General features: G+C 49.5%; 1 protein-coding gene across 2 annotated transcripts; it reads left to right on the top strand.

The window, feature by feature from the left end:
- Positions 1-5,173: 5,173 nt before the first annotated feature.
- On the top strand, positions 5,174-14,232 carry PRR13 (proline rich 13). 2 transcript variants are annotated; one of them, XM_035100604.3, is made up of 4 exons: positions 5,174-5,228; positions 7,731-7,777; positions 10,379-10,794; positions 12,511-14,232. In XM_035100604.3, the coding sequence occupies exons 2-4, from the start codon at positions 7,759-7,761 to the stop codon at positions 12,547-12,549; spliced, it is 474 nt and encodes a 157-aa protein (XP_034956495.1). In that variant the 5' UTR covers positions 5,174-5,228; positions 7,731-7,758; the 3' UTR covers positions 12,550-14,232. The 2 variants fall into 2 exon arrangements, with proteins under 2 accessions (XP_034956495.1, XP_034956486.1); XM_035100595.3 differs by having other exon boundaries at positions 5,174-5,238.
- Positions 14,233-15,364: the final 1,132 nt, after the last annotated feature.

The following is a 15,364-nucleotide window of genomic DNA, read 5'->3' as shown; positions in this document are numbered from 1 at the left end:
TCCCCTCTAAGTTCCAGTCCTGCCCGGGAAGTTGCATTCGTAGTCCCCAAGGTCTGCTGGCCGCCTCCGTGTGCGTTGTGGCCTGGGGTGTTCCTTGGTCAGGGTTCTGGTTCTGGCTCGTGTTCCGAGGCTGCTGGCTGTGCCGGGGCTGTCTGGTCTGGCGCCACTGAACCACTAGGTTGTGGCTCTGGTTCCGGTGTCCTTCCAGCCTCGGGGCGCCCCTCTGTGCCTACTGCTTCTGCTTCCCCTGTCCACCCCTCTCGCTCTACAGGCCTCACTGCCCTGCTGTCCCCTTGGGACCCCTCTGTCCCGCTCTCCTCCCGGGTTCCTCCTGGGAATCGTCGCCGTAGCTGGTCGCAGTGGCGGCGCCAACATTGCCCCCCTTCCGTTAGTACCTCGTACGACACGGGACCGGTCACCTTGGTGACTGTGGCGGGTACCCATGCTGGGCCTGCCCCAAAATTCTTTGCGTACACTGCGTCCTGGGCCACAAATGTCCGGGGGTTCCTGCCTTTCCCCACCACTACCTCATCCTGAGCTCTGTCGGGGTGAAGTCGGTCCAGTCTAGTTGCAAGGCGCCGGCCCATTAGTAGTTCAGCTGGGCTCCGGCCCGTCGTTGTGCTTGGGGTGCTGTGCTGTGCTAGAAGAAATGCGGCAAGGCGGTATTCCCAGTCCCCTTGTGTCATGCGGCGGAGGCTGTCCTTGGTGGTCCGCACCATGCGCTCCGCTTGGCCATTGGTGGCAGGGTGGAATGGTGCTGAGCGGATGTGGCGGATGGCGTTCTGCGCTGTGAAGGTCTGGAACTCCTCTGACGTGAATGCGGTTCCATTGTCCGAGACGAGGGTGTCAGGGAGCCCGTGGGTTGCAAAAAGCTTACGTAGTACCCGGATGGCTGCCGCCGTAGAAGTAGACGGTACCAGTGCGACCTCCAGCCATTTGGTGTAGGAATCCACCACTATGAAGAATGTTTTTCCCTGGAAGGGGCCAGCGAAGTCCACGTGCAAGCGTGACCATGGATGTCGGGCGGACTCCCAGGGCTGGACTGGGGCCCTTGGGGGATCCGGGCGGGATTCTTGGCAGGTCTGGCAGTGTTGGACCCAGGCCTCTATCTCTCTGTCAATCCCCGGCCACCACACATAACTCCTGGCAAGGGCCTTCATCCTCACTACCCCTGGGTGTGTCTCGTGTAGGGCTGTGAGGACCCTTTTGCGGAGGGGCTGGGGAACAACAACCCTGCTTCCCCATAACAGGCACCCCTTGTGGGCCGACAGTTCATGTTTGCGGTTTGTGTAGCCAGCGAATTCTGGCCCGGGGCTGCTGCTGGGCCATCCTCGCCACACCCAGTCCAGGACCCGGGAGATGACCCTATCTTTTGTGGAATGGTGCGCAACTTCTTGTGCCTGAATGGGTCGGTCGGGAAGCAGCTCCAGGGTCATAACCTCTTGCGCAGGCGCTGGGTCAGGTCCTGTTTCTGGTAGTGGTAGCCTGCTGAGGGCGTCTGCGTGGCCCATCGCCTTCCCAGGGCGGTGGATTAGTGCATACTGGTAGCCAGCAAGGAAAATTGACCACCTGAGGACACGTGGAGACAACACTTGGGGGGTCTGCTTCTCGGGGGCAAACAGGCCAAGCAACGGCTTGTGGTCAGTCACTATGGTAAAGGGCCGCCCGTACAAGAAATCATGGAATTTTTTTACGCCCTTCACGATTGCCAGACCCTCCTTGTCAATCTGTGAGTAGTTTCGTTCGGCTGCAGCAAGCGTCTGGGAGAAGTATGCCACCGGCACCTCTCTTCCATCCGGGAGTTGGTGTCCCAGGACAGCGCCGATGCCATAGGGAGAGGCGTCGCATGCCAGCACCACTGGCAGCCTCTCGTCGAAGTGTGCCAAGACCGAGTTCGAGACGAGCAAGTCCTTGACTGCCTGGAATGCGGCCCTTTGTCGCTGGCCCCACACCCAAGGGGCCCTTTTATCTAGGAGTCTGTGTAGGGGCTCCGCTACCGCTGCCTTATGGGGAAGGAAGGCATGGTAAAAGTTCAATAGTCCCAAGAATGACTGAAGTTCGGGCTTGCTCTTGGGCGCTGGGGCCTCACAAATGGCCCGTACCTTGTCACCGGTTGGATGGACCCCTTCTGCGTCCACCTTAAATCCCAGAAAGTCCACCTGCGGCACTCCCAGTAAACACTTTTCCCGCTTCACCTTGAGGCCCGCCGTCTGGAAACGGTGCAGGACGGAGCGGAGGCGGTCCTCAAATTCCTCTGGTGTGGGCCCGGCGATCAGTACATCATCGAAGAAGGGGGTGACGCCAGGAATCCCTTTAAGGAGAGAGTCCATTAGATTCTGGAATATGCCTGGTGCCACGCTAACGCCAAATTGCAGCCGCTTTACTCTGAATGCCCCTCTGTGCGTCACAATCGTCTGAGCCTCTGCTGTGGCTTCGTCCACAGGCAACTGTTGATACGCTTGGGCCAAGTCCAGTTTGCCAAAGATTTTTGACCCAGCCAGGGTGGCGAGGACATGGCTGACCACTGGCACTGGGTATGCATGGGCCGTGAGAGCCTTGTTTATGGTGCATTTGTAGTCTGCACAGATGCGGACCGAACCGTTAGGCTTGACGGGTGTGACAATTGGAGTTTCCCAGGGGGCGTTGGGCACCGGCTCCAGCACTCCTTGCTCCACGAGCCGGTCCAATTCCTCGTCTATGCGGGGTTTCAGGGCGAACGGGACCCGGCGGGCCTTGTGCCTGATGGGTCGTACAGCGGGGTCTAGCTGTAGGGCAATGGGGGGTCCTGTATATCGTCCCAATGCCCCATCGAAAACCCCTGGAAACTCTTTGCATATGGCGTCCACGTCCACTTGTAAGCTAGTGCGGTTCACCCCGGTAACGGCTAGCCCCAGAGGTCCAAACCATGCCAGTCCCAGTAAGCTAACGTAGGGGCCCTTAACTACCAGCAAGTCCAATTGTTGCTTTCGCCCTCGATATTGCACCCTGAAGGTCCCCACCCCCATTGTAGGGACCTTACGTTTCTGGAAGTCCCGGAGGGTGAATGGGGCCGGCCTTAGTTTGGGACCCCCATTAGGGCACAGTTCCCTTAATGTTCGGGCCGAGATTATGGATAGAGTTGAACCCGTGTCCAGCTCCATGCGGCATGGGGCTCCCTCTATCTGTACCTCTATATAAATTTTCTCTGTGCTGGGATGGGGTAACTGGAATACCTGGTAGTCCGTGATCTCCGTCGAGTTGCCTTGGTGCATGGTGCCGTGTGACCTGGGGCTCCTGGGTCGGTCATCTGATGCTTGTCGACGGGTGAGTCGAGCCCGACACACCCGGGCGATGTGTCCCAATTTTCGGCACTGCCTACACTCTGCGTTGCGGAATCGACAGGTCCTCCTCTCGTGGTTCTCCCCGCAGCTTGCACAGTTCCCTCCTTCTCGTCGAGGCTGCTGTGGTGTGTGTGCTGCTTGAGTGCGCCGCTGTACTCGGTGTACTTCCTCCCTGTCAGATTCGGATTCGTCGGTGAGGTCTTCGTGGTAGACCCTCGGTTGGGATGGCGGGGCCGGTCGTGCCTCTTGCGTTGACCTCTCGGCGGCTTCGGTTGCCAGGGCTTCCTCCAGAGCAATCTGGAACGTGAGGTCTTTTTTTGCGTAGAGGCGTCGTTGCAACATCTCGTCCCTCAGGCCACCGATGAGGCGGTCACGAAGCATGTTCTCCAACTCTGAGAAGTTGCATAGCCGGGCGGCTTGGCGGAGGGAGGTCACAAACCCAGTTATGGTTTCCCCCGGGGCTTGCCGCTTTGCGTAGAAGGCATTTCGGCAAGCTACCACCGAGGGCTGTGGTGAGAAGTGCTCCTTCAGCCGTTCCATTATTGTTTTGTAAGAGACGGTAGCGACATCTCTAGGTGCAAGGAGAGCCCGGGCGATTTCAAACGTCTCCTCTCCACAGACGCTGAAGAATGTCGCCCTCTTCATGGCATCGTTGGTGACTTCTTTCGCTTGCAGGAGGAAGTTGAAACGGGCGGCGTACCCTTCCCAGTCTCCTGATGCTGGTTTGAATGGCGAGAAGCTGCTGTCGGTTGCCATTCTGGGTTCCTTGGGTCCTGGGGCGGTTTTAAGGCAATAAGCCTAATTTACTTCTAGGGTAGTCATATATTTTCCCACCATTGTTCATCCCACACTTTTTCAGTGCATTCCTCCCATCACTTTTCAAACCGCAAACAACTCTGATCCCTTTTTTAATGGATTAGTTGTGCCATGTGCTAAGGCAAGTCATTGCTGATTTTGTTCTGTGAACTGCCATGAGACCTCCGGGTATAGGGCAGTATATAATTCAATAAATATTAAATAAATCCAATGTAATTGAGCAAACCAAAAGTGCCTGAATCCCTGGGGGTGGTGGGAGACAGTCAAGAGAGGTGCCCCGAGACAACCATTGCTGCCTTTTGAAAGTTTCAAACTGCTGCAGCATTTTTAAAGAACTCCACAACCCAGTTAATATGTATACTTCTACTCCGTAAGACAGAATGCTTTCATCTTCAAACTGTTTAGCCTAGTTGCATTGAGAGCTATCTTTGACTGCAACCATTACATAAAAATTAAAATTACAGGTAGGTAGCCGTGTTGGTCTGAGTCGAAACAAAATAAAATAATTCCTTCAGTAGCACCTTAAAGACCAACTAAGTTTTTATTTTGGTATGAGCTTTCGTGTGCATGCACACTTCGTCAGATAAGTAAAAATTAATAATTAAAATAATAATTAAAAATTATCTTCGTCAAAAATTAAAAAGTAAACGTTCTGATGAACGCATGCGAATATATTAACCAAGTGTATTCTGCATGCCAAAATTATTACAATTATTACAAATATGAAAAGAAACAGAATCTCAGCTTGAATGAAATATTCTTTTAAGGGATGTCCCTGGAAAATAGGGACACTTGGAGGGTCTGCAATAATCCCAGAACAAGGCTGGTCTCTTCCTTCCTTCCCTCCTTATCTGCAGCCCGCGCAGCCCAACAGTCATTGGTGGAAGGCGCCGCCTATCCCGCCTGCTTGAGCCGCAGCTTTTGATGGACACGCAGCCTCTCCTATGGGAAGTTGGCGGCGTCAGCCGAGAGCCAATGGGCTGGAGGGACATGCGAAACGGAGCTCAGCAGCCCAGGAAGGTTTCCAGGAAGTAGCCGCTGCTGCAGAACTTGGAAGGGAGTGAGGGCAGAAGGCGGAGAGAGGTTGCAAAGGTGAAGGAAGGTAGGTGGGTGGGACGGGGTCCTTGCAATCTGGTAGGATTTCTTGCAATTTTTTGCAATTTGTGGAAGGATTTTATATGTATGGATGTACGTATAAATGGGCTCTAAAAAGTTTAAAGGGAAAGGCAACTTTTAAGGGGTATTCTTGCTGGAGCCTTCGCTGCACAGCAGTTAATGTACGGTTGGAGCTATATCCCATCTTCAGCCTCCCATTTCTACTTTTACTATTGTTGTTGTTTCATTTGTTATTTGCTATTAGTTTGTTTATTTGAGGTGAACTCAAAGCGGCTTACAAAAACTAACATTATCATTAATAACAATTTCATTACTTGTACTCCGCCCATCTGACTGGGTTGCCCCAGCCACTCTGTGCGGCTTCCAGCATATATAAAAACACAATGAAACATTAAACATTAAAACCTTCCCTATACAGGGCTGCCTTCAGATGTCTTCTAAAGGTTGCATAGTTACTTATCCCCTTGGCATCTGACGTGAGGGCGTTCCACAGGGTGGGTGCCGCTACCGAGAAGGCCTTTTAAAAATAAGAGTTAAAAGCCTCCTAAAATGCTCATCAATAGCATATAAATAAAAGGGCAGATCACTTGTTTGCATGTAGCGTGGGAACGTTTTTCATTCACTTGCCTCAGCGGTGTTAAGGCTTGAGATATCTGGTGGGTTCGTGATCCAGGTGAGACTCGAATCAGGATCTTCTTGGACCACTTCGGAGACTCTTCGCTTTTAGTCAGTGCTGAAATTCTATATACTAATAGCAGACTCATCCTCTGAATTTGGGCTGTAGCCAAAATGGCACCATCTGTGGGGGAAATACCAAGATCTGCAGGAGTACAAGCATTTTAAAGGGGGAGGGAAACCATAAATGGGGATGTGGACACCCACAAACAACTCAATGAATGAGCATGCTCAGTAGGCATAGAACACATTGCTGACTTGATTGTTGGGGGAACGACGACTGGAAAACAGGTGGGGGGATGGAATAGAGCAGACACCCCCAAACTTCGGCCCTCCAGATGTTTTGGACTACAATTCCCATCACCCCTGACCACTGGTCCTGTTAGCTAGGGATCATGGGAGTTGTAGGCCCAAACATCTGGAGGGCCACAGTTTGGGGGTGCCTGGAATAGAGTATCCTGGAAAAAAAGAATAGCTAGCTGGTTGGTTGAAACCCTGAAGAGGACCACTCAACACTGCAACATTTGGTTGCTGTTCCCATTTATCTGTACAGGCTATGCAAATTATGTTGGGTGCCTTCTTGCTTAGTGTGACTGGACTCTAATGTTAGGCAGAGAAGATAGAGGGGGGGGGGAAGAGAGATATTGATAAGTGAGAGGAAAGAAGAACCATTAAGGTGAAACTTGGGTGTTCAGGAGAGGGTGTGTTGAAGGGCAGTGGATCTTAATGGCCAGTGGAGATGACAGCAATGCTATCCCACTCATTTTTTGAAATAAAACAAACCCAAGTGTTGGGTTTTGCCCTCTCCCGTGGTGCAGGGCCCACCACTTAAAGGCATGCTCAGATACCCTATGAAAGGGAGCTAATAACAGTAACTTTGTAACATTGTTTGAATGCTTTAATCTCACTGATTATCTCACTGATTATAATCTCACTGATAATCTGACTGATGATAGACTGATGATGGACTGTTTAGTTTTGTAAAATAACCTTATTTATTATTATTAACTAATTCCATTTCTATACCACTTTATGTTTTTAAGGGGAAAAAACTCAAGAGAGGTTTAAAACACCAAATAAAACAATATGGAATAAAACATTACCAAAGAAAGTCAAATATAAAGCATACATTCAAAGCAACTTAATTAACAGGAAGCTAAAGTATTATCTTAAAAACTTCATATTTAAAATGTAGATAAACCTTGAGGGTTGCATGATGGAAAGATAGCCTGGAAATTATAAATGTGAAATGATATAATTGACCTATCTAGTTTTGAATCTTGAATTTTGTATGAGTAACACACTGATGATTTCTAAAATAACCTTATTTGGATACTTAAGATGCAGAGAAACCTAATTTCATACTGATTTTAAAGATGGAAAAATCAAATTAGAAAAAAAACGTGAGTTGGAAGGGAAAAATTAAATACACGGTATACTTTTCACTTGCCTTCCAGTAGTGTGGGGCCTTGCATGCTTTCAAACATACATAACTAGATCCATATTCATGACGGCTAGGGACTTATTATTTTAAAAAACAAGTTGTCAGAAACTTGAATTTCAGTCTGTGTACCGCATATTATTGTCCATGGATAATCATTGCCTTAAATTAAATTGTCTGTAGTAGAATCTGTGTAGCTCTGTCTGTGTAGCCTGTAGCGCTTGTCTTTTTGCAATTTGACCTTATGGTATGGACTTTGTTATGAGTAGAAATCTTTCCCGCCTACTTGATTTATGAGCTTGTTTATGCAGTAATTGATGGCATTTACGTAGTTTATGCTAACAATATCTTTCCCTACCCAGGTGACACATTCTTCCCTCCTAGAGAACCATGTGGGATCCCAATGCAGGTAAGTGGGAAGAAGGGTTGATGGGTTTATCCATCAATCTAGGGACCTCTCTAGGGAATATGCATAGGGATGGGCACAGAGGTGGCAACTATTACGTTGCATGTGAGCTCCCCTTGGGCAGGAGGGCATTTTTTGATAGGTGTTGGCTGCCTCTAGAAAGGGCCGTGAGTGCTTTCTACTGAGTCATGTGCTTGTATCGATGCAATTAAATAGCTGCCACACTATTTTTTTAAGGAAAGAGAGTGAGCTGACTTGGTAACTCCCAAGGCAACTCTCATGCCATTGTGCTGGTGTACCTGATCAGCATTAAAACTCACCTGCATGGCAAAGATCTTGCAAGTGCTCTGTGAAGGAAGCCCTGCCGAGAGGAAAAACAGCAGGCATTTTAAGACTAGTCACAATTGGCTTGGACCGGTCTTGCTCTCTGCAACAGAACTAGGTTGCCTCAAGCCAGGGACAGCCATTTGTTTGGCCTGACCTCACTGCATGTGGGTTGTCCTCAGCGATTCAGCAGAAGGCTCAGTTTGATACTGCTGGTTGTTACAAGCGATCTGTTGTTGCTTTCGAAAGACCCTGTGGCCTCCTTGGACATGGCCTCCTTGGACCTCCTGAATCCGAAGTTCCTTCTCCCGTTAGTGGAGACTTGCAAATCCGAAGGTTGGAAGTCCTTGGGTTGATTGAGGATGAAACTTGTGTAGCCAAAAGCGCAGGGGCTGCTCCTCTGGAGAACATGCAGAAATGTGGAAGGAAGAAGAAGGGCTTCTCCTTGCAAGCTTGATGGGTTGAGGTTGGGAGTGGAACATGTGTGGATGTGCCCAGTTGAGGGAGCTATAGCTCACTGGCAGAGCCCAGGCTTTGCAAACAGAAGATCCCGGGTTCCATCCCTCCTAATGGCACCTCCAGGTAGGGCTTGGAAAGACCCCTTCGTTTTGGAAAATTCTGAGCTGGATGGATCACTGCTCTGACTTGGTATAAGTCACGGTGCCAGACGTTACCCGGCAGACATCAAGCTTGTAAAGCTTTGTATAATCGGCAAATGTCCAATAGGTAAAGGGGCCCCTGACCATCAGGTCCAGTCGTGTCCAACTCTGGGGTTGCGGCGCTCATCTCGCTCTATAGGCCCAGGGAGCCAGCGTTTGTCCGCAGACAGTTTTTCCAGGTCATGTGGCCAGCATGACCAAGCTGCTTCTGGAGAACCAGAGCAGCGCACGGAAACGCCGTTTACCTTCCCGCCGGAGCGGTCCCTATTTATCTACTTGCATATTTGATGTGCTTTCGAACTGCTAGGTGGGCAGGAGCTGGGACCGAGCAACGGGAGCTCACCCCGTTGCAGGGATTCGAACCACCGACCTTCTGATCAGCAAGCCCTAGACTCTGTGGTTTAACCCACAGCGCCACCTGGGTCCCCAAATGTCCAATACTGATGTCCAACTCTGAATTCTGCTGAGCAATGTTTCCGGATAGCAACTACCGTCGCATGAGCACTGTTCCAGAGTATTTTTCATTATCATGTATATGAGAAAAAAGATTGGTTAATGAAGAAATTACACATCTTTCTACTTACGAGTGTTTGTTGAACTAATTGGCTGGTGAAGAACTGAACGAAACAGTACTTGCTATCTGGAAACACTGTTCAGCAGAGTTCAGAGTTGGACACCAGTATTGGACATTTGCCGATTATACAAAGCTTTACAAGCTTGATCTCTGCCGGGTAACGTCTGGCACCGTGACTTATTCAAGGACTTTCAGAGACTTCAGTTTGATAGTTTTGATGTTTTGCATTATTTCATGAAGTTTTCTATACTGTAATTGTTTCTGGCCTGTTGTAATGGCAAAGACGACACGACTCAAGGCAGGTTGAACTCAATGGGAAAGCGACCAAGAGCAGAGCTCGAGCGCTTCCTTTTATTGAAAGCTCAGGATGACAGTTAATCTTCTAGCCAATTACAGCAGTGCAGTCCCATACAAGGTGATGTTTCCTGTAACGTCACAACCAGTCACTCCCTAAGACATCCTCCATAGCCCATGTGTTGTTTTGCCATGCCCTCTGTCCATGCTCCAAGCACATGTCACTCTGTAAACACCCCTCCTCGTTCCCATTGTGTTGCCCTCCTTGGCTTGACCCATCTGGTTTGTCCTGATTCATCCAGTTCCGTCCAGATCCTCTTAGATCCTTCTAGCTCTGTTGTGACCTGTTGCCCTGCTGACCTGAGCCTCTGACCTGTCCTTCTTCACGTGTTTCCCATTCTGACATTAGCCGGTTTGCCGCGCTAATGCCCACACTCTCGAAGATCGGTGTGGCTTGCCAGCACCAGATCTCAGTCATTCCCACACATGCCAGCGCCATTTCCTCGTGTAATCCCCACATCGGCCATTGTGTTGCTTTCGATTTTGCTGAGTCATATTTTGCAACACGGGGGTTTGTTTGTTTACTGACTTGGTATAAGACAGTTTCCTATGTCTTAGAGATGGTGTCTTGCTCATGTTGCCTAGTATACATATAGACGGAATGGTAAGATGCTTCATGTTGCTGCGTGTTTCATTTAGCCTTGCAACTGATAAGACTTTCTTTTTTCTCTCTCTCTCCCTTTTTTGTTTTAGGCCAGCCAGGCACCTACCCAGGAGCTGCCTATCCTCCCAACCCTTCTTACCCGGCGGGCTTCAACCCTGCCCACCCCCCTCCTGTGAATCCTGCCTTCCCCCCAGGTCCAGTACCTGCTGGCTCATATCCTGGCCCCCCAGCAGGGATCCCCGGGCAACCTGCATACCCACCAGGCCATCCTATCCTGCCCCCATACCCTGGACACCAACCTGCTTACCCTGTCCCCCCTGGGGGACCTTACCCACCACCTGCCCCGGGTATGCCTGGAGGGATGGGGGTGAATCCTTTGCTGCCCGGGGCCGTTGCCGTGGGGACCTACGGGATGGATAAGAAGGCAGCAAAGAAGATGAAGAAGAAAATGAAGAAGGCACACAAGACGAACAAGCCACACAAGCACCACAAGATGCATGGAAAGGTGTGTGAAAGCGGAAGGGAGGGTTGGGGAAGAACAGGAAACTTGGACTTTCTTTACTTGTTGCTGTGCCTCAAGAAGCTAGCCAATCTGGTGCTCTTCAGATGTTGGCTGGACTGACATCATCCATGACCGTTGTCCATGCTAGATGGGGCTGGTGGGAGTTGGAATTCGGGACTGGGTGATATTTCGTCCAAAACTGGTTTGAGTTCCATATTGTGATATCAGCATCATAATTTTTGACCTTGCGATATGACCTGAATCGTTATGTATGTTAGGGCTGCGCAATATATTGTCCAAAACAAGTTTGAATTCCATATCATGGTATCAGCTGCATAATATTTGACCTGGTGATACATTGTGAATAGTGATTGTGTGTGTATTACAGGCATTGTGAGTATATCAGTATATTGTGATGTTTAGCTGGCAATATATCACAGTCAGGGCCGTCTCTAGGTCCGGGTCCGGTGGTGCGGGGAGCCAGGGCACCAGGGGCGCCGCTGCGCCCGCCCCAGGCGCGCCTCTCAGCTGTTCAGTGACTTCAGGCCGCTCTCCGGAGGCGCGCGGGCCCGGGGCCGCCTCCGCCGTGGGCAGGGGCGTCACAACAGGGGGAGGGCAGCTCCCCCTGGCGCAGGGCCAGCCCTACGGCCAGGCTGGGTTGCGCAGGGCTCCGGCCCTCCAGGCGGCAGCCGCGCTGTGCCCGCCCGCTGCGCTGGGAAACGGGGTGGGGTGGGGGTGCCGGAAGGATCCGTCGCACCATGGCGCCAGGTATGCTTAAGACGGCCCTGATCACAGTGTTGAAAACCAGGTATTGCCCAGCCCTACTAGGGGGCATTATGTTGAGGGAGGCTGCCATGGAGGTAGAGGAGAGAATGCCTGGTGGTCTGAGGTAAATGGTCACTGGGCCTTCAACCCTGAACTAGACAGGGTCTGTGGGGTTTGTAATTAGAATTATTTTGGGGTGTAGCTGTGAATTATTCTGGAGGAGGGTACATAGCGTGGTTGGGGAGAGGTACTCCTTTCTGCGGGGAAGAGCTCTGACTTCTGACAGCCCGGTCCTCAGTCAAACTATGGACATGTGTATTGGCCGTCTTCAGAAAGCAGCCATTGTGCCAGTTGGTGGGAAAAGGAGTCCCGAGAGAGAGAGAGAGAATGGGAGAAGAAGAAAATGGAACCGGAAAGGATGGAAAGGGTGGGGGAAAGCCTTCTGCAAAATGGAAATGGATCCCAAACAGAGGGATGGAAAGGGTGGGGAAAGCCCTCTGCAAGTAGTCAGTTTGGACCGCTTGTTAATTGGGGATGGGTCAGTGAAATGGACCAAGATGGACCAAGCAGCCGCAGTGAGGGAGAGAGAATAGTGGCACTAGGGGGGAGCACTATTCAACGCTGCAAGTTCCACCTACCGTTAACTCTGGCTTCTCCCACCGTGGGCTACAAACTCCAATTGTCTTTGTCCATGGCAAACGGCCCTTCGCAGTGGGGTGGGGTGGGGGGTTTCCCCTCCCCTGCAGTACATGTTCAGAGTCTGTCTTTTCCTTCAGCCAATCTGCGTGCATAGGAAACGGTAATTTTAGCCGATAATGGGGCATTAATATCCCCAATTGACATTTTCTTGAGCTGAGCTCTGGGATAGATTAAAGCCCTGATTAGATTTCGGTAGCAGTAACACTGAGTCAGAACTGAAGTCTCATGAGCCCCCCCCTCTTCTTCTGTTTGCAGCATTCCTCCTCCTCTTCCAGCAGCAGCGACTCCGACTGAGGCCTGTTCCTGCCTCCCAGACGTATCGTCTTCCCGCAAACGCTGATCCTTGCGCCACACTTCCTGCTTCCAACAAGCGCTGATCTACTTAACTGTCACCAGATAACAACGAGGGCTGCTTGCGGGTCACCCATTATTGGCAGGGTTTGGCCAAAGTTTATCCCAACGGCATGTGCAACCTCCTTCAAAGTCTGATGGGAACTCTGGTGTTGATGATATAGACAGGGTTGGTGAGATCAGCTAATGAGTCTTAAGAAAGTCCAAATGCGAGGCCACCAGTTGGCTTAAGTAAAGTTCATCTGAAAATTCGTTCCAGCCTTTGCTCTTCTGAAATGTAGGCTGTTCAAAATGGCAACCAATCAGGTTGTTTCTCGGCACCCCGGAGCTTTCTGATTGGCTTCCTCAGGCAGTTGGGGCCCAATTGAATGGATAAGATGTGCTTGAAGTGACAAAGAAGTGGGCCTTGATGGTGCTGTACTAGACCTTCCATCATCCCATGCTGGCTGGGACTGATGGGAATTGTAGTTGCAACAACATCTAGATAAGGGTTTTTCAAACTTGGGTCTCCAGCTGTTTTTGGACTACAATTCCCATCATCCCTGACCGCTGGTCCTGCTAGCTAGGGATGATGGTAGTTGCAGTCCAAAAACAGCTGGAGAACCAAGTTTGGGAAACCCTGATCTAGAGTGCCAAAGCATAGACACCCTTAGTTTAGGCTGAGGTTGGACGGGAGGTGATGGATCCAAATTGGCCCGAGCACTTTCAAAAAATGGCTCCCGCTCCTCAATATGATCATATTTCCTGTGCTACCTGGGGAAATGGCAGATAGAAGCAAAGAGATTTGGAAAGTGTGTGTTGCTTATTTAATATAAGGTTGAATGATAGGTTTCTTAATATTGCAGATAAAATGATCAGGAATGATTATGCTCCATTGTGTGAACATTTCAGTAGCTTTATTATATTATTTCAGAGGCATGATTCATTTTTTTAATATAACTTGAGGATGAAAATCTTGTTAGGGGCATGTTTCAGAAAGCTTAAATACTTCAACATGGGGAAATAACACATCGATCGTTTGCGTCATGTTTAATTGTAATGCTATAACCATGGGCACAATTTTGGGTGGATTAAAGGGGGTGTCTGATCCAAGATGGCTGGAGTATCTTAATGAATTGCATAAAATCTAGGATCGCACACCCTCCCCTGTAATGATAGAATGCTCCAAGCCCGGCATCCCCAAACTGCGGCCCTCCAGATGTTTTTGCCTACAACTCCTATGATCCCTAGCTAAGAGGACCAGTGGTCAGTGATGATGGGAATTGTAGTCCAAAACATCTGGAGGGCCGAAGTTTGGGGATGCCTGCTCTAAGCCATTGCACTTGGAGGGAGCATGTTCTCTTTTTAACTCGCAATTGCTTTCCCCCCCTGCAGAAAGGGGCTACTTAGGGAACGACCAGATGTGCCTGGAGAATAAAAGTTGACCAACCAGTGAAAAAGTGCAAAGAGATTACAAGCAAAATGGCTTCACACAGCTATCCTTTAAAACTCTTCCTTGTTCTGACAATTGTTAGTGTTTTAGTATTTTGGTTTAATATGTTTTAAATACATATTAAAGGCCACCCTGGGATCTTTGCAGGAAGAACGGGTTACAAAAGTTCCAAATAAATAATTTTTTAAAAGGTTCTTTAATATCTTGGTGCATGTTTTGATAGTGCGAAGGAAAGCTTTGTGGAGTATAAACAGCAAGTTTAAGCGTGTTGGGGATTCTCCAGATTGTTCAACAAAGAATGGGGGAGCATCGCTCTGCAATATCCAGTGCACATTAGTAGATGATAATTGTCAACATGCTAATTACTGTGTATCGGGATGAATCATCTGCTTGCTTATTTCCTTTTTGACATTTTGCTATTATAATTCAGCATTTGAATAACGGCAGTTAGAAAAATGACTAGGCTAATCCTGGGCCTGATCCTGTGCTGGTGTAAAGCAGATACTGTTTTGTACATTGACACAATCTCCACACTCGGATCTTGCTGGCAAACAACAACATTTGTGGTTAAAAAGTACATTTGCCTTCCCCAAGTCAGTCTCTTAAAACTGGTCCAATAAATGCAAATGTCACCCTCTGGACTCGTTTGTGGAGCCAAAATGGGAAGTGCATAATTATTTGTTTAGATTCCGATCCCGCCTTATATCCAAAGGTCCAGCAGTAGGAAGGCTAGAATATTTCAACGTGAAAGTTGAAATCCCCTTTCCCTTCCTAAAATGAGGCTTGTAAAGAGTCAATTTGCCTAATCACCTGTGGGGAGTTAGACTTGTCTCGAGGTAACCCGGCAAGTTTATTCAGCTTTTGTTAAGGGAGACATTTGTTCTCTCTACCCACCCCCCTGCTTTTAGGTTCACAGATATGTGTAGGTAAGCAGGCTAATAAGCATTTTTATTTGGGGATAGTATCCTTTTGTGGATGTGGCTGTGCAAGGCCTGATGTGGCACAGTTTGTGCAGGCCCATTCCAGAAGATACTCGTACCAAGTCAGACATCGGAGAAGGGGAATGGCAGGGATGCCCAAAGCCCTCTGCTGCTGTTCTAACATAACCGATGCAAAGCACTGTGTTTATGAAAACAAAGGCTCTGGCTGCACCACCTTGTTTGCAGATAATGCTAAGGCAAACCATGGTTTAATATGAGCAAGCTGCAAATTTGTGGGCTCCCAAACAGGAGGTGGCTGTTGGCTTGCTCCTCCTCGGCGTGGCTACGCCATGGTTTGGTTTAGCACAGGCATCCCCAAACTGCGGCCCTCCACAGATGTTTTGGC

The sequence above is a fragment of the Zootoca vivipara genome, chromosome 2 (assembly GCF_965207765.1).
Source record: "Zootoca vivipara chromosome 2, rZooViv2.hap1.1, whole genome shotgun sequence".
Taxonomy (NCBI): Eukaryota; Metazoa; Chordata; class Lepidosauria; order Squamata; family Lacertidae; genus Zootoca; species Zootoca vivipara.
The sequence above is the reverse complement of the archived record's forward strand: the minus strand, read 5'-3'. Positions and strand labels throughout refer to the sequence as shown.